Source organism: Schistocerca cancellata, chromosome 3, assembly GCF_023864275.1.
Source record: "Schistocerca cancellata isolate TAMUIC-IGC-003103 chromosome 3, iqSchCanc2.1, whole genome shotgun sequence".
Classification (NCBI taxonomy): domain Eukaryota; kingdom Metazoa; phylum Arthropoda; class Insecta; order Orthoptera; family Acrididae; genus Schistocerca; species Schistocerca cancellata.
Window position 1 is genome coordinate 882,005,416 of NC_064628.1, and position 20,313 is coordinate 882,025,728.

The following is a 20,313-nucleotide window of genomic DNA, read 5'->3' on the forward strand; positions in this document are numbered from 1 at the left end:
TTTACATGGATAGTCAGACAGCAGTTAGAGTTGACGGTAAATTGAGTTCATGGTTCAGAGTAGTTTCAGGGGTAAGACAAGGCTGCAACCTGTCTCCACTGTTGTTCATATTATTTATGGATCATATGTTGAAAACAATAGACTGGCTGGGTGAGATCAAGATATGTGAACACAAAATAAGCAGTCTTGCATATGCGGATGACTTAGTTGTGATGGCAGATTCGATTGAAAGTTTGCAAAGTAATATTTCAGAGCTAGATCAGAAATGTAAGGACTATGGTATGAAGATTAGCATCTCCAAAACGAAAGTAATGTCAGTGGGAAAGAAATATAAATGGATTGAGTGCCAAATAGGAGGAACAAAGTTAGAACAGGTGGACAGTTTCAAGTACTTAGGATGCATATTCTCACAGGATGGCAACATAGTGAAAGAACTGGAAGCGAGTCGTAGCAAAGCTAATGCAGTGAGTGCTCAGCTATGATCTACTCTCTTCTGCAAGAAGGAAGTCAGTACCAAGACTAAGTTATCTGTGCACCGTTCGATCTTTCGACCAACTTTGTTGTATGGGAGTGAAAGCTGGGTGGATTCAGGTTACCTTATCAACAAGGTTGAGGTTACGGATATGAAAGTAGCTAGGATGATTGCAGGTACTAGTAGATGGGAACAATGGCAGGAGGGTGTCCACAATGAGGAAATCAAAGAAAAGCTGGGAACGAACTCTATAGATGTAGCAGTCAGGGCGAACAGGCTTATATGGTGGGGTCATGTTACACGCATGGGAGAAGCAAGGTTACCCAAGAGACTCATGGGTTCAACATTAGAGGGTAGGAGGAGTCGGGGCAGACCAAGGAGAAGGTACCTGGATTCGGTTAAGAATGATTTTGAAGTAATAGGTTCAACATCAGAAGAGGCACCAATGCTAGCACTAAATAGGGGATCATGGAGGAATTTTATAAGAGGGCTATGCTCCAGACTGAACGCTGAAAGGCATAATCAGTCTTAAATGATGATGATGATGATGATGATGATGAGTATAACTCATGCTGTTCCTTTCATACTTATAATATAAACACATTGAGGATTGTGTAAGCACTATATTAATTATGTTGAATCATATCATGTAGCATATTTCAACCGATAAAAGCATTTTCACAAATACGATAAAGTTCAAAAGTGAAAGAGTAAATAGCTGCTTCAAAGAGTAAATATATTTTTCTTTAAATCAACAAATATCTTGTACTACATAGATTTTAAATAGCGTATGTTGTTCATTAGCATTCAAATTATTTCCATTTCAAATTACACGAAAATCAGTTCAACACTTTCGTCGTGAAAAAGTAACAAACATACTTTCTCTCTTCTGATATTAGTATGGATTATTAGTGTGGTGGATGTCAACTTCATGTCAATCTTGGTTGCAATAATGCATATACTATCCTGTTCACAGTAACTTATTCACATTGCTATTTTCTTATTCATTAGTTGACTACTCCTGCATAACTCCTATCTGAGTGGGTGTTGATAATCCTGTACGCACTCGACCAGATGTATGTTCTTCCTTGTTCCTGCTGCTGTACCTCACTATTTCCCACTATACCTAACTTCAACCTGGAAATTTCTCTTTTAAAATTCTCTAATGTACTTACCTGATTAAGAAATTCAGCATTCCACACTCTGGCTCATAGGAAGCCACTTTTATTTTCCTGACAATGATATTCTGCCGAGTAGACGTTGTCCACATATCCAAATGGTGGACTGTTTTACCTCTGGAGTATTTTAGATTTTAGACAGGAGGATGCGATCGCCATTTAACCACACTGCAGAACTGTGTGCCCCCGGGGAAAAAAAAATCAAGAATGCAGTTTCCCCTTAACTTCAGCTATTCACAGTACGAGTACAGTGAAACCATGTTGATTGATGTTACAAGGACACCAGATCAATCAATCATCCAGACTGTTGCCCCAGCAACTACTGAAAAGATTCCTGCCCCTCTTCAGGAACTAGATTAATCTGGGCTTTCCGTAGATATCTCACCATTGTAGTTGCACCTGCAGTATGGTTATCTTTATCACTGATGCAAAGAAACCACGCTATCTAGGCAACATCCATAATTCATTGGGGAGGATTTTTAACGTAGCAAGAATAAAATACAAGGAGTGAAAGAATTTTGATCACTTGCACAGAAACCAGATTGCAATTGTAAGTGTCGAAGGACATCAAAGGGAAGCTGTAGCCGAGAAGAGACTGAGACAGATTTGTAGCTTATCCTCAATGTTATTCAATGTGTACATTGAGCAGGCTGTCAAGGAATTCAAGAAGAAGACACCAATGAATTAATGACATCAGCTGCCAGTGGGCACTGATTAAACCTATGGGGAAAGTTTGAAAATTTGTGCTGGACTGGTATTTGAAACTGGGCCACCTGTTTACTGACCACTGCAACATTTAGATGCATTGGTCATCGCAACTGCACAGACTGACTAGCATGCCTCCCATCAGACTCAAATTCTCAACTTATCCTCACACTACTGACGTAGTGCCCCTTGCCCATTATCCTCATTACTCACAGCAGTTTGCCAATTCCCGTAAGAGCTTGAGCTGAGTACTTGCCAGTATTCACTGTGCTTGTGTTGGTGAATAAACTTGTTACTGACTTGAGTCTGTGTATAAAATACATCAGTTTACAAACAGCAAAGATGCTAAGTGTTAATACAATTGATATCCACTGAATGCTAATTGTTGATTTCAGGACTACGGAATTCCTTAAGAGTTATGTTAATTTGCAGGAAGAGGAATTGAAGGACACCACTGGAGCATCAATTTGTGACAGTGTGGGTTTGACAGTAACTATTATGGTACATGGTAATGGGCTGCGGTTTGACAGATCAGAGCTCCATGATGCAGCAATGACTGAAGGTGATTGAGCATCAGAAACTCGTGAGGAGTCCTTTACCCCAAGCAAAGTTATTTTCTTCAGAAACCTCATCAAATTTTGAATATGAGAAATCTGCAGTTGCATTTTGGAAAAGTGGAAAGAAGGGAAAACAGTCGCTCTCATCCGTGAACCATAAACATCACAAAGTTACTTCAGTGTCAAAGCTGTATCGCTGGGAAAAGTATGTTCTTCACAATGGCTCAAAATGTGAGAACATGAAGGTAACACACTGCTGGAGTTTACAAGAAGTATTAGAGGGTATGACCCATCAACTGATTATCCCTGATACTGACCTTCAAAAGTGGGCATTACAAAGGAGCAGTAATGTTAAGTAATTTAAGCAAGCCTAAGGTGACTGTTGACTTTTAAAAAGACACATGGAATTGTATCTTGGAAAATAATGAAATTTATAACGATAAAAATGATCTCGACAAGGTTATTTTTCAATTTTTAGTGCAAACTAAAGAGAAGAGCATATCATAGTTTTGGGAGCTGAAAATGTGTTCAACTATGATCTAAGAGGATTCAACTGGAAATTGTGCTCTGGACGTACTTTGTTCCAAAAGGGGGCAAAGAAAATTGTATCCATTGTGCAGTCATTGTCATCAGTTACTCACAGACACAATTCATCCTACAGAATCTGCAGCTGGCAAATTGCTTAATCCCCATTTCTATTGTTTTGAAAGAAACAAATGGAAAGTTTAGACAGATAACTTTTTTAAAGCCACAAATTTTCTTGTGATGACATTAAATCTGATAAAACATCAGATGACCATGTCAAAAAATATTTGACAGAAATTTTCATTTCCAGTATGGGAGAAAAATCTGCCTTACTGTTAAGATTGTTAGGATGTTCAGAATGGAAGAACTTTTCTGAGTGTTGCACTCAAGTGCAACACTCAGAAAAATTCTTCCATTCTGAACATCCTAACAATCTCAAGGACAAGGAACTTTTCCATCTGCTGATCCCAAAACAGTCAATGGAACGGGTACAGCTGTTGGCTTTTATTGTTACAGGAACTTTATGAGGACATTTTTAGATCAAGTTCTGTTGAATGACTATGACGGCACTCTCCACTTGAGAAACAATATAATAATGCTGCAATCACCAGTACATAACCAATTCTCTTTGTCTGTGTTTACCAACGTGCTGAAATTGACTGGTACAAATCAGGTTATTTAGGGCATCATTCACCAAAATTTGAGAATGATCCTGAATTTTGTTTTATATTGTGTTGTCTATTGTGTGTGTTATATCAAGTAGTTTCATTCATCTTCATGTGTGTGATGTAAAAAAAGTCGTGTTTTAAGCATATCTTTGCAGATTATCATTATTGTAATGATTTTGTACGAGTTACTTATTATTTCCAATTTACAAAATACAAGTATATGAAAAAACCATCAATTTAAAATGTAAAATGACAACATAGAATGAAAATGAGAGACACAAATAATAATAATAACAATAATAATAATAATTATTATTATTATTCTCTTTCCTGTCTCAGACGTTATGTCTGGTTAAAAATGGATAGTGACGCGGGCCTTGATCAAGCGTGACTTCCTTTTAACTGTACGGTATATGTTACATTGCATTTAGGAACTTTCGGGTAATTGAACATGTATCAATAATTACAGATTTCTGTAGTTGTATATATATGTTTGGATGTAGCTGTATTGTGTTGATGTACTGGTGGATATTGTGTGGTATGACTCCTGTAGTTGATAGTATAATTTGTATGTCAACTTTATCCTGATGCCACATGTCCTTGGCTTCCTCAGCCAGTTGGATGTGTTTTTCAATTTTGTCTCCTGTTTTCTTCTGTATATTTGTTGTATTGGGTATGGATATTTCAATTAGTTGTGTTAATTTCTTCTTTTTATTGGTGAGTATGATGTCAGGTTTGTTATGTGGTGTTGTTTTATCTGTTATAATGGTTCTGTTCCAGTATAATTTGTATTCATCATTCTCCAGTACATTTTTTGGTGCATACTTGTATGTGGGAACGTGTTGTTTTATTAGTTTATGTTGTATGGCAAGTTGTTGATGTATTATTTTTGCTACATTGTCATGTCTTCTGGGGTATTCTGTGTTTGCTAGTATTGTACATCCGCTTGTGATGTGATCTACTGTTTCTATTTGTTGTTTGCAAAGTCTGCATTTATCTGTTGTGGTATTGGGATCTTTAATAATATGCTTGCTGTAATATCTGCTTATTGTTTGATCCTGTATTGCAATCATGAATCCTTCCATCTCACTGTATATATTGCCTTTTCTTAGCCATGTGTTGGATGTGTCTTGATCGATGTGTGGCTGTGTTAGATGATACAGGTGCTTGCCATGTAGTGTTTTCTTTTTCCAATTTACTTTCTTCGTATCTGTTGATGTTATGTCATCTAAAGGGTTGTAGAAGTGGTTATGAAATTGCAATGGTGTAGCCGATGTATTTATAGGAGTGATTGCTTTGTGTATTTTGCTAGTTTCTGCTTGTTCTATAAAGAATTTTCTTAAATTGTCTACCTGTCCATAATGTAGGTTTTTTATGTGGATAAATCCCCTTCCTCCTTCCTTTCTGCTTAATGTGAATCTTTGTGTTGCTGAATGTATGTGATGTATTCTATATTTGTGGCATTGTGATCATGTAAGTATATTGAGTGCTTCTAGGTCTGTGTTACCCCATTTCACTACTCCAAATAAGTAGGTCAATATTGGTATAGCATAAGTATTTATAGCTTTTGTCTTGTTTCTTGCTGTCAATTCTGTTTTCAGTATTTTTGTTAGTCTTTGTCTATATTTTTCTTTTAGTTCTTCTTTAATATTTGTATTATCTATTCCTATTTTTTGTCTGTATCCTAGATATTTATAGGCATCTGTTTTTTCCATCGCTTCTATGCAGTTGCTGTGGTTATCCAATATGTAATCTTTTTGTTTAGTGTGTTTTCCCTTGACTATGCTATTTTTCTTACATTTGTCTGTTCCAAAAGACATATTTATATCATTGCTGAATACTTCTGTTATCTTTAGTAGTTGGTTGAGTTGTTGATTTGTTGCTGCCAGTAGTTTTAGATCATCCATGTATAGCAAATGTGTGATTTTGTGTGGGTATGTTCCAGTATTATTATATCCATAATCTGTATTATTTAGCATGTTGGATAGTGGGTTCAGAGCAAGACAGGACCAGAAAGGACTTAATGAGTCTCCTTGGTATATTCCACATTTAATCTGTATTGGCTGTGACGTGATATTATTTGAATTTGTTTGGATATTAAGTGTGGTTTTCCAATTTTTCATTACTATGTTTAGGGACTGTATCAACTTAGGATCTACTTTGTATATTTCCAATATCTGTAGCAACCATGAGTGGGGTACACTATCAAAAGCTTTTTGGTAATCAATGTATGCGTAGTGCAGCGACCTTTGTTTAGTTTTAGTTTGGTACGTCACCTCTGTATCTATTATCAGTTGCTCTTTATATCCTCCTGCTCCTTTGCAGCAGCCTTTTTGTTCTTCATTTATAATTTTGTTCTGTGTTGTATGTGTCATTAATTTCTGTGTAATGACTGAAGTTAATATTTTGTATATTGTTGGTAGGCATGTTATGGGGTGATATTTTGCTGAGTTTGCTGTGTCTGCTTGATCTTTAGGTTTCAGATAAGTTATTCCATGTGTAAGTGTATCAGGGAATGTGTATGGGTCTGCAATGTAATTGTTAAATAATTTGGTAAGATGTGAATGTGTTGAGGTGAACTTCTTTAGCCAGAAATTTGCTATTTTATCATTTCCAGGGGCTTTCCAATTGTGCGTAGAATTAATTGCTCGGGTGACTTCATGTTGCAAAATTATCACTTCAAGCATTTGTGGTATCATCTTGTATGTGTCTGTTTCTGCTTGTATCCACCGTGCATGTCTATTATGTTGTACTGGGTTTGACCATATGTTGCTGCAAAAGTGTTCCATGTCTGTTATGTTTGGTGGATTGTCTATTTTAATGTGTGTGTTATCTATTGTCTGGTAAAATTTCTTTCGGTTTGTGTTGAATGTTTGGTTTTGTTTCCTTCTATTTTCACTTTTATTGTATCTTCGAAGTCATTTGGCCAATGCTTCAGTACACAAAGTTTAATTTCTCTTTTGGAAATCTGTTTCACCTTTTCATATCCCTACATTCCGTTATGGTGACAAACGCTTGTAGTAAAGTTACTAATGGATTTGCTAAGTACAGGGTGTTTCAAAAATGACTGGTATATTTGAAACGGCAATAAAAACTAAACGAGCAGCGATAGAAATACACCGTTTGTTGCAATATGCTTGGGACAACAGTACATTTTCAGGCAGACAAACTTTCGAAATTACAGTAGTTACAATTTTCAACAACAGATGGCGCTGCGGTCTGGGAAACTCTATAGTACGATATTTTCCACATATCCACCATGTGTAGCAATAATATGGCGTAGTCTCTGAATGAAATTACCCGAAACCTTTGACAACGTGTCTGGCGGAATGGCTTCACATGCAGATGAGATGTACTGCTTCAGCTGTTCAATTGTTTCTGGATTCTGGCGGTACACCTGGTCTTTCAAGTGTCCCCACAGAAAGAAGTCACAGGGGTTCATGTCTGGCGAATAGGGAGGCCAATCCACGCCGCCTCCTGTATGTTTCGGATAGCCCAAAGCAATCACACGATCATCGAAATATTCATTCAGGAAATTAAAGACGTCGGCCATGCGATGTGGCCGGGCACCATCCTGCATAAACCACGAGGTGTTCGCAGTGTCGTCTAAGGCAGTTTGTACCGCCACAAATTCACGAAGAATGTCCAGATAGCGTGATGCAGTAATCGTTTCGGATCTGAAAAATGGGCCAATGATTCCTTTGGAAGAAATGGCGGCCCTGACCAGTACTTTTTGAGGATGCAGGGACGATGGGACTGCAACATGGGGCTTTTCGGTTCTCCATATGCGCCAGTTCTGTTTATTGACGAAGCCGTCCAGGTAAAAATAAGCTTCGTCAGTAAACCAAATGCTGCCCACATGCATATCGCCGTCATCAATCCTGTGCACTATATCGTTAGCGAATGTCTCTCGTGCAGCAATGGTAGCGGTGCTGAGGGGTTGCCGTGTTTGAATTTTGTATGGATAGAGGTGTAAACTCTGGCGCATGAGACAATACGTGGACGTTGGCGTCATTTGGACCGCAGCTGCAACACAGCGAACAGAAACCCGAGGCCGCTGTTGGATCACCTGCTGCACTAGCTGCGCGTTGCCCTCTGTGGTTGCCATACACGGTCGCCCTACCTTTCCAGCACGTTCATCCGTCACGTTCCCAGTCCGTTGAAATTTTTCAAACAGATCCTCTATTGTATCGCTTTTCGGTCCTTTGGTTACATTAAACCTCCATTGAAAACTTCGTCTTGTTGCAACAACACTGTGTTCTAGGCGGTGGAATTCCAACACCAGAAAAATCCTCTGTTCTAAGAAATAAACCATGTTGTCTACAGCACACTTGCACGTTGTGAACAGCACACGCTTACAGCAGAAAGACGACGTACAGAATGGCGCACCCACAGACTGCGTTGTCTTCTATATCTTTCACATCACTTGCAGCGCCATCTGTTGTTGAAAATTGTAACTACTGTAATTTCGAAAGTTTGTCTGCCTGAAAATGTACTGTTGTTCCAAGCATATTGCAACAAACGGTGTATTTCTATCGCTGCTCGTTTAGTTGTCATTGCCGTTTCAAATATACCGGTCATTTTTGAAACACCCTGTATGTGTGTATGTATGGTCAAACAAGTAGTATGCTTTCCAACTTCTTGTCTACGAAGTGGGTGAATTACGGTTCAAGTTGCAAAGCACACAGTGTATGCAGAGATTTCATTTAATTCTAAACTCCATGGCGTTTGATGTCAGACTTAAGTACAGGTTACGTTAAATCACTGTTTTGGATGATAATGTTGTAAAGAAATAAAATGCCAAAGCACGCTCATACAAAATAAATCTGCCAATGGACAAAAAAACTAAGGTGTACATGACCTAGCAGAAAGCAGTTCATACTTACAACTAGATCAGTGCACAGTTTGGGGAATGTAAGTGATTCCTTGACCAAACTGATTCGTCAGTCAGCTTTTGGCTGCGGTGGGGCGAGGACGTCCGCTGCGCCCCACCGTGCGCGACAGTGAGCGCTTCCTTGTGTTTACGTTCTTGCGGCACGAGTTGTATTTGTTCCAAGTTCAGTATGACTATGGCACACACGTGGTGCCACAATACGATCAAAATTACTTTCCAACCAGAGCACGCGCATCCTCGAGCCTATGAAATAGAACAGTTCATACGCAACGATCTACGTTTAGATCCGGCGACTGTCGTCGGAATACATTTTTCTATAACAGCGAGCGTGGTTTATGTTAAAATGACCAGTGCAGAGGTCTGCACGACAGTGGTGTCTAAATACTCGAACTCTCTCAGATTCAAACATTCTGACGGGCATATCGGTGCAGTGACGGTGGATCATGCAGGCATGGGCCTAAGGACTGTAAGGGTTTTTGAGCTCCTCTTCGAGGTCCCAGAGGAAGTTGTCAAGGAAGCCTTCCAACCACATGGCAATGTTATCAGCCACATTGCAGAAAAGTGGCAAACTTTCTTGACGTATAAGGTCTACAATGGTGTGCGCCAAATTAAACTTGAGCTCAAGAAACATGTGCCATCCTATTTGAACATCGGTGGCTGTCGTGCAATCATCATGTATGATGGTCAACCGCGTACCTGTTCCGGATGTGGGCAGGAAGGCCATGTTCAATCAAGCTGCTTACAACGTATCCCCGATGGGGCGACGTCGGCGGACCCCTTCTGACGATTGCCTCCTACACACAGCCGATCAAGAATGTGACATCTCATCAGACGGCATGGATGCTGCGCCTGCTGAGGATCTAAGTGGTGTAGACGGTTCACTTGCCCATACTACGAGTGCCTAGTTACTTCTTGCACCACAGATGCAGCAGGTCACGTCGATGGATGGCGCTCCGTCTACCTCTACCAAAGATGACGTACATGAGAGAGATTTAGGTGCCGATCAGCTACACAGCATCGTGTTGCAGCCACTGTGGTTGGACGATGTTGAGGAACTACCTGAAGAGGGCACGGGTGACAGGGGAGGGGGTGGCGTTGGGGATGCCACTCCTAGGGTGAAAGACTCATAATTTGTAACGAGTTTGGTGGGTCCGGCATCTCTTGCGGTTAGCTTTGATTGCCATGGCGTCTACCCTGGGTGAAGAGGCTAGGCAGCACACCTTTCGCCTTGCCACAATCAATATCAACGCGATAAGGGCACCACACAAACTGACAATGCTACAACGCATGCTTAATGCGGCAGACATCGACGTGGCCTTCTTACAGGAAGTATGTGTCGCTAGTTTCCCAGACTTCTACGGATATACCACCCACATCTCCCACCCCTTTCTACCAATTGTGGTGTGGCTGTTCTGCTACGGGACGGTTTGACGGCTACGGATGTACTGTACTAACTGAGTGCAAGAGCCATGGCAGTAACTGTCAACGGTGTATGACTCATCAATGTATATGCCCCTTCAGGATCAGTGAGATGGAGAGATCGGGTCCGCTTTTTTTCGGAAGATATTACGCGTCTATTTATGGGCTGCATAGATGATGTGGTGATCGGAGGAGATTTTAACTGTACATTATCTCCGTATGATCAGCAGCCACATCACGTCCCGTGTGCGGAATTGGAAATGCTAGTGCGTGACCTCCACCTGATTGACACGTGGCGCCACATCCATGGCCCAGCTCCTGGTTACACCCATTATACAAGTCATTCATCAAGTCGGTTAGACAGGATTTACGTCACAAGCAGCCTTTCGACGGCAACGAGAGGAGCAGAGCTCTGGCCCACTGCATTCACCAACCACACAGCCTATATTTGCACCATTGCCCTCCAACCTGCACGTGTGTGGCGCAGTAGGCCCCCCTGGAAACTGAACGTCGCCCATCTGGACGAGCTGGCATGTAAAGGTGCTATCGAAGAGTTGTGGAACGTGTCCTTACAGCGTCGTGGTTGTTACCGATCAACCCTCAGTTGATGGAATGAATGTGTGAAGCCTGCTCTTAGGCGCACCTTCATGGCTTACGGCCGGGAAGCAGCGGCATGGAGGAGGAGTACGGAAAACTTTTATTACACCGTCCTACGGGAATGTCTTGCTACGGAGCCCTCACCTGACCGGCAGATCATAGTCAATCGCGCGAAAGCGCAGCTCGTCTCTTTAGCATGCCATCATTTACAAGGCGCTGTTGTACGGTCGCGTGCTCCAGACATGATACAATCGGAAAGGCCATCTATGCACCACGTGCTCCTAGAACGCAGGAGGCGCCGTAGGGCACTGGTAACTGACATGATAACGGACGAAGGACGATACGTGGCAGAATAAGCAGATATAGCAGAAGCCTTCTATGGGCATTACGCTCAACTTTATTCAGCAGTGCTTCCTGATATGGCGATGGTAGACACCATTTCAGCACATGTCCACGGTACAGTTCCAACAGACATGGTACCGACTTTACTGGGAGAAGTGACGGAAGAGGAAGTGCTCGATGCTATTGGTAAAGGTGCTCCCCATAAATCACCAGGAATCGATGGATTACCATTAGAGTTCTATCGAGCATTTAAACAACTGTTGGTACCGTGTTGGGTGGAAATTTGTCAGGAATTGATGTCCCCGGGTATACCGTTGCCTGCACCATTCTTGGAAGGACTGATTGTCCCCATCTATAAGCCGAAGGGACGGAATCATGTCCGCAATTATCGCCCCTTAACGTTATTGAACAGCGACTTCAAGATCTTTTCGAGGCTGCTATCAGAACGTCTTTGCAGCACACTATTGCATGTCCTGTCCAGCGATCAGATGTCCTTGGGGGGACCCAACAACATCAGAACTGCGTTATGTCGTTACAGAGATCTCATCTCCCTTGCACGGGTGAGACGTTTGCGGGCAGCCCTGGCGTCTATCAACTTTAGCCAGGCTTTCGACCATGTGGGCCACACTTTCCTCACGGCCATTCTACGGTGCATGGAATATCCCGACCCCTTTATCACAGTGTTGACATGCCTTCTACATGGTGTTACTTCTCGAGTTCTTGTTAATGGAAGACTGATGGCACCCATGCCGCTCCACCGATCAGTACGACAGGGATGTCCATTATCAACATTGTTATTTGCATTGGCCTTAGAACCTTTGTTGTGTGGTCTCCGAGACAGGCTTAACTGGGATACAGTTCGGCGGCTCCATCTATCGCTGCACCGCATATGTGGATGATTTGATGATCGTCATACGAGGAGCTGACGATATGGCCGCGGCGTTGGACTGGATTGCAACCTACGGTACAGCTTCTGGTAGCCAAATCAACGTTGACAAGTCTGTCGCCTTGAGCATCGGGATTGGGCTACCGCAGGAACACTTTGCCCCCTTACGCTTCAGTGATACTGTCCGCTGCTTGGGCTTAGATTCCATGAATGACATGCGACGCGCGATGACGCTCAATTATCGACGCCTTCTTCACCTAATTAGGGCCGGAATTGCAAATCAGCACTTGTGATCCCTCAACATCGTTCAGCAGGCGTATTATGCCAATGTATACCTTGCGTCCCGCATACCACATGTCACCCAAACGCTACCCATTCCGAAACCCTTGGTTCGTAGCATTATGGCAGCACTGGGATACTTCGTCACCACTAGTATGTTACTTAAGATCAGATATGTATCTCTTACCCTCCCCAAGGAAAAAGGTGGTCTCGACCTAGTTAACGTCCACGATAGGGCCATTGCCCTCTATGTTAGCTCACATTTATGTCTGCTGCGCCGTTGTCCTACGAGCCTCACAAGTCTGCTTCTGACGGCGCTATGGCCTGCTTCACTAAGAGCGCCGGTGCCACTACAGGACATCCCAGCACCCCTCTTTTATATAGGATGTTTCTATTTAGAACAAAGTTATTGCAGTGTAGCACTCATGACACCACAAATGGCCACGACTCAACGCCTATATCACGACATGCTACAATGCCGCCCCCTAAATGTGGTCGAACTAGAATATCCTGACGTACGGTGGCGCGTGGTGTGGAAGACTGTACACGATGCCATGCTTGATTCCGATGTTGTTTCCCAATGGTACGTAGTTGTTAATGGGAAGCTGGTGACGCAAGAACGTCTCTACAATATCCACATGGCAGAATCTCCCAATTATGTGGGTTGTAATACAGTAGGTTCTGACGAGTATCGCCTCAGCTGTGGATAGGCGGAACCGGTTTGGCACCTAGTGCCGCAGATGCTGGCTTATCTCTTGCAAGTTAAGCCGGAGCATATATCTGCACGCACGTTATTGTTTCCGGATGAGACATTTTACCCCAAGACTCGAACCAACTCCATCACTTGGATACGTGGAAAAGCGGTCCATTACCTCCGTCGTGACTGACACAAGAATTCCCTTGACTTCTGGCTCTATTTGCAAGAAAGACATCATGCTATTTCCGGGCATACCAGATATCGACAATGCTTCGCAAACTACCTATGGAGTGCCTTTCACAGCCCGCCGTGCAGCTGGAATGTTCCAGGCAGTGTCAAATGAGGTCAGAACAAACTCCAAACGAGCATATTTTGAACAATCTTTATCAGTGGGCGCAGTCGCTGGGAAGCCTAACTACGATGTGGTAGCTTTCTTTTCATGTTATTTATGTTTAATATCTTCGATGGTGTCTTCATTCTGTTTTAGTTTTCCAGGCTTGATTAACTATGACTGTTTGCACATTGATAACTATATAAATAAAAAAAGATAAAAAAGTGGGCAGGAGACCTGCTTTCGAATCGAATCCAAATAAATACACAAGAACAAAATGAACAACAAATAAAATATAATAAAGTATTATACCCTTTCCTTTCTCCTTTTAGTATTTTTCATAAAAAGTTCAGAGGCATATTTAATTTTTGTTTCGTTGGCAGAACCTAAAGCGGTGGCAAACGGCCGTCCTAGTTAGCTGAAAGTGGCGGTGGCACTAGCTTTAACGCCTGAAGTGGAAGAGGTAATTTTCTTTTCTTATTTATATATATAAAAAAAAAGAAAAAAATGGCTACTCTACCAGATAATGTACTTTCTTTAAGTATTAGGCATCTGCCTATTACATGCTCTTCTTCAGCATGTCAACTGTCGAGTGTTAATTTCTATTTGATGTATCTGCTTCCTCTTTTTTGTATGTCTATTGATCTTTTCCCTGTAGGTCAATAATTCATTATTTTTTTATTCTTTCATTTATGTGATGTGACCCTCTATTTATCTATCAGATTACATTCACCTCAATTCACAGAAGTACTAAGTCTTTCTTCCACATAAGAATTCCAGTGTCAAACAGTGTTACACAGAAATCTACCACAGAGTTCCACAATAACAATGCTGTCGTATTTATATTTTCTTATAAACTTCCCGCTTCTACTGAAACTACAACAGGAGGTAATATGTTTACAGAACTCAAGTCTCACGGCTTGTTCTTTCAGTTACTGTAAAGCTGAATAACCATACAAACTCCCAACAGTAGTAATACATTCTGATCTTTAAAATCACTCACAAAAATTTATTTCCCTACAACACTGTTGGGCATAAAAAGAAGCAACACATTGATACAAATATAAAAAAATTTATTTGCAGTGTAAAATAAGTACCACAGCACAATCACTTCAATCACTTTTCTATTACCAAATACACACTTTTCCCACTGTACCAACACAATTTATTGTGGGATGTAATTCTCTGTGACAAAATACGAACAGTTTGATCACTAACTAAGTTCAAAATTTCTTTAACACTGAGCCACTGATATAGTTACTGCTGTTTCAGTTTCTAAGATCTTAGGTTTACCATAGATGAGTAGAGTAACAATGCATTGCTACTTCAATGCAAAAGGAATTACTACCGACCCAAATTGTTGTTGTACAGTGTGCCTTAAGCTGAAACTACACTGATTAAAACATCAGTAATCTTAAGATATATCTGCTCTCTTTTCTGGTCATTACAATAAAATTTGAACTCAAGATGAAGTTTCTCACAATGTTCAAACTGCATGCTATATAATTCAGTTCATAGCCTAATGAGTTAATAGTTACAAAAAAATTATGGCATATAAAATGATAAATTATTGTAATTTTAATGGAACAATCACTTATTCAATAAATCCATATCGTCAAATAAATACATGTACACTTCTACAATTACTAAAATACTCTCTCACAATCACTCTATACAGAATATACCATAAGAAAGAAATACTGATCAATATTTGAAACAGTACACATTTTTAAATGCAAATAAACTTCATGATTGATGAATTACATTAAATTAAGTAGATGATCTTATTCTAAGCTTGGTGCTCTAGTGACAGTGCCCATTTTGTTCCGAGGTATATTAATGCAGCGAAGTATAAAGTTGGGAGTATTTCGAGAACAGGAGAAACCAGAGAGCACCCTGTAACCACGAAGTTACATTGCCTTAACCTATTATCACAATTGCTTTTTATCTTTTTGTATTCAGATGAAGTGAGAAATAATCTACTGTTGGTCATTATGTTCATCTGTGTCTGGCATCTGCAGCCCCTCATGTGCCATATCAGACAGCTTCTCTGGAATACTGGGCATGATGCGGGGCAACGTGTGGTGACTGGGAGTTAGGGGGAGGCTGTGATGGCTAGGAGCTATTGGTATCTTCACATCATCATTCTGAGGAAGGACAAGGACGAGGGGTTCATTTCCTGCATTGTGTAGCTGTCCAACATTTGGATACAGCTCAGATTTCGCTACTGCTGTTTCAAGATTTCCCACCGAGCCAGAGAAAGCAGGTGCAGAATATATTTTGCTTCTGAATCCATATTTGAGCATATCTGCAATGTCTGAAATCCTCGTTCCCTTTGTTTCTGGAAAATAGAACCTAGAAGGAAGCAGACAGATACATTGAAATATTGCAGATTCCTCGGTGTAGCAGTTTTTTCTTCAAAAACACAGAAGTATTACTAACAATTGAACTATTAGAAAGAATACAGTTGAAGGTACTTACTTTAAGAATGCGGATAAGAGAGCAGTTGTCACTGCAAATAGCAGGAATGAAAACTGACCAATCACACTCTGTAGCCATGGGAAAGTCATTCCAATTATGAAGTTCCCTGCCCAGTTTGACATACTGCCAAATGCCATAGCTATTGGCCGTGGTCCGGTCTCAAACAGCTCTGTAACAAAAGCAGTTTTGTTTCTATCAAATCAATACACGCATTGGCTTTACCGACATCAACTCAAAAGACAATGGATACATCAATATTATGTAAAGAATAAATTTCTACTCATTATATAGCAGAGATGTTGAGAAGACTCCTCACCCGGGCAGCCAGAGGATGTGGCTTTGTGCATGTGTGTGTTATTCAGAAGAGCTCCTGGCCAAAAGCTTTCGTGTTTAGCAGTCTTTTGTTGTGCCTGTCTAACATCTCCCCTATACTGTGCGTAGCGATCTATGCTTTACATAATATTGTCGTTATTCCATGCTGGATTTACCCTTGTTTGACACAGGCTACATCTTACGATACTGGCTAAATTACATAAACAGGGACGTGGTAAAGAGATCCTTACACTATTCTTCATGCATTACAAAAAAGATTTTTTGACAGTACAAACAAAGCACAGATTTTTGGAAGTTTCTCTCTTCTTTGTTCAGCTTGTACTTTCAGGCCTTGGGATGATGAAAGTAAGTTATGACTACCTGCCCCAGTTTTCAATGCTTCAATATCCAATCAACAAATTTTTAAGTTTTTAATTTGCTTTTCTCATAAAAGCTAATGAAATAATGTGTCCTTAAAATAACTGTATTAGGCAGCTCGCTTTAATCCAAGTTAATTTATAATTTGTCAGTACCCTTACCTGAACCAATAAAATAGGGAATGGGTCCCAAACCAAGTCCATAACAAAAAACGTACGAAAGGACAGCAAATATGCAGAAATAAGGCATCCAAGAAGTAGAGGTCTGTAAAGTGAAAAGGCATAATGAAATCTTCAACAGTTATGACAGTAACATAAATACGGTAATAAAGTCCACAACTTACAATGTACGTAATTGAGACACAGAGAACCACTAGACAGAGTGTTGCAGTCCAGCAGCTAAGCAGTACCAAATAACGACGGCCGAATCTGTTCAGCAAAGGGATAGCCAACACTGTGACCAAAAGATTCACACCTCCTGCACCAATTGTTGCAAACTGACTAGCATCTGTTGACAGCCCAGCACTTTTGAATATGGTAACTGAGTAGTAGAACACCTATGGAGGAAAAAAAGTGTCAAATATACCATCTGAAAAGAATTACAAATGAAGACAGTACTTGCAAAATCTTGTACAAATTAAACTGCTGCTAATGATATACAAACATTAAAACTGTAAGTCCTACATTCAGAATTGTGTGTGTCTAGATACTCACAGCATTTATTCCACTGCACTGTTGTCCAAACTGCATGGAACAAACTAGAAGTAATGGCAGCATGAGAGACGGTGAAGTGAGCACCTTGCCTGCACCCCATTCTTTTACTTCCGCAGTTCCCTGAACGGCAGCACGACCCTGTCGCAGTTCTTGCATTTCACCTTCCACAGCTTCTGGTGAAGTTCCACGCAGTCTGCACAGCTCTGCAACAAAGGCAAGTCAGTAGGAGAAGCCATACTTCCTTCAAAACATCTGCACAATGTACTTTTGTTACCATTGCCATTGACATGTTCCAGCTGTAGGTTTCCTTCTTTTTTCCCCAATATAACAAATTTTTCGTTGAACGCTATTCTTACTCCATGTCTGGCCACGATATAATTACAGCAAAGGCAGCAATATATTTATTTACTTTATTTTACTGTTAAATGTTGTAGTGGAGTTGTCACCCACAATTCCCAATTAGTATACAGATAAATGACTGCTCACTGCTGTTGAGAGACGTCCTTACCAGGAAGATAATTCTGGTGATTGAATCCACTTTTTGGTAATAATGAGTTACTTTTCCAACTTCTCTTCACTCCCCCCCACCCCCCATTTGTTTCATGTGACAGAGCCTTCTCTAAATCTTAAGCATTTTCACTGATGCAGCAGGCAGCTGTACCACAACCAACTCATCGCCTACCAGTGCAGAATGTTCTGATGCAAGTCAAATGCCACAAGTGAGAAAGTCCAAAAAGCACACTTAACTAGGATCCATGATTGTTAAAAAATTTAACAAATGTAAAATAATAATGTTACTACAGTATCTATCAAGTTCCTGTACTGTCACGTCAGTGTCCTGCAAGTGGATCATCAGGATGGGAGCTTACTATTTTCCAGCTGTGAAGTGGCTTACCCAACTCACAGTGCTGATGCCTGAGAATACAAGTTGTAAAGATTTTCATATAAGGAAATTCAGTGCAAAAAGACAAGGAACTCTAGTAGATAACACAATGAACAACAACGTAAGATAGGAAACTACTCTCAAATCCCGCAAGGCACTAACACATTAACTGTTGTGCAATCTTGTGTATACCCTGTGTACCATCTCTCCTGCTTCCTAGGGTTCCTGCTGATATGAAATTACCCTTTCATATACATGCATTGTACAACGTTGTAACTCTGGTAATTACTTCAGGCAACTTGGTTGAGACAATGTAGACAACATATGCGACATGTTTATCAGGCGACTCGGAATAAGTTTGGAGAAGAGGGATTTCAAGAACTGTGCCTTACTAAATGGCATGGAAATGACTTCTTCCACTAACGTGTGCAAATTATGTGCATCTGCTTATGCTGATATGAATCTTTGGCCTAATCTGTTTCATGTGTTTCACTGGAAGTGAATAGTAATTTTGTAAGTTCAGTCATACCTGCCATTACAGGCACAGGTGTTTGAAGTTAAGTTACTGGTAATGTTAAACAGGCTACTAATTTGTTACGAAGATGCTTCATATCATGAAAAATTTTCAAGTTCATACATTTCAGTTCAGTTAAAGTTACACGATAATACAGATGCAAACACCTGAGAGGCAGCTCTACGTTGCGCGCGCACACACACACACACACACAGTATTACTATTTTCGCCCACACACACACACACACACACACACACACACACACACACACACACACACACACACACACACACACACAGTATTACTATTTTCGCCCAAGAGATCAAATTTTACAGAGCCATCAAGCAAAAAATTCCACTGCAATTATCAATAATTCATAGAACATACACTGGTCAAAACAATTAGGCGATCAGTTGAGATATCTAGGTTCTGAAGTATTGTCATTGTCAGAATGAACTAAAATGGTTCAACGCCTTTCTGACATTTCTACGGAGTGGAGGCAACAACATTACAGTTGCCAAGATAGTGGTAATAATGGAAAGTTGCTCCAGAGGGGGTTGGTGTTGGCTTATGTTTACTCTGCAACGAATTATACAAGCAGTTGGATTCAGATAGTGTAGTGAGCAGGTACTGCAATGCAACAACAATGCGACTTAACCGAAGCTATGGCATGGAGAACCATAGGACACTTTGAAGTGGGCAGACAGAGGGAGGTGGCTGCAGCTATTTGAGTGTCTCAAAGCGCAATATCCAGGACCTGCATGTGATTTTAGACAACAGGAACCGTTACAAGAAGCAAGGCTAAGGTTGTCCATGGGTACCATCAGCAAGAGATGACCGTTATCTTTGGTTAACAGCCCGTCGAGACAGGATGCTGAATGCAACACAGCTGCAACACACCCTCCAGGCAGCAACAGGACGCGCAATATCAACACACACAGTCCAAAATCTGCCTTTGGGAATGTGTCCTCTATGCACAGAGGCCTATGGTGTTTGTCCTATTAAAACCATGGCATCATTTAGCCTGCAGAAACTGGGTAGAGAAACATCACGATTGGAGACTTAATGCATGGCACCGAGTGTTGTTCACAAATGAGTCAAGATTTTGTATTCAGCCGTAGAATCGTCATTCCCTCATCTGGAGAGAACATGGAACCCTGAACAATCCTGCTTATGTGCAGTAAATATCGCAGTATCATGGTGATGGACGAATGATGTGGGCAGGAGTCAGTGTTGGTGGACATACGGACCTTTATGCCATTCAGAATGGTGCTTTAACTGCTCAGAGGTATAGAGTGAGATCTTTTGACTTTTACTGTGCCCTACACTGGTGCCATAGGAGACAGGTTCCTTCTGGTGGCTGTTAATTCTAGTCCCCCAAAGCTGCACTGGTGGACAACATGCTAGAAGCTGAGAGAATTGAACGAATGGAGTGGCCAGCTTGTTCACCGGACTTAAACCCGATTAAGTGTGTCCGCGAT

General features: G+C 41.0%; 1 protein-coding gene across 4 annotated transcripts in view; it reads right to left on the reverse strand.

Annotated features, from left to right (window-relative positions):
* Positions 1-14,616: 14,616 nt before the first annotated feature.
* Positions 14,617-20,313, reverse strand: part of LOC126175950 (solute carrier family 2, facilitated glucose transporter member 1-like) — an 84,129-nt gene continuing 78,432 nt past the window's right edge. For all 4 annotated transcript variants that reach the window (XM_049923031.1, XM_049923030.1, XM_049923029.1 and 1 more), the window contains exons 7-11: positions 17,435-17,637; positions 17,065-17,277; positions 16,883-16,985; positions 16,032-16,200; positions 14,617-15,905 (exon numbers count right to left, since the gene is read on the reverse strand). In XM_049923031.1, coding sequence (XP_049778988.1) covers positions 15,530-15,905; positions 16,032-16,200; positions 16,883-16,985; positions 17,065-17,277; positions 17,435-17,637 — 1,064 coding nt within the window. In that variant the 3' untranslated portion in view covers positions 14,617-15,529. The remainder of the gene's footprint in view (positions 15,906-16,031; positions 16,201-16,882; positions 16,986-17,064; positions 17,278-17,434; positions 17,638-20,313) is intronic.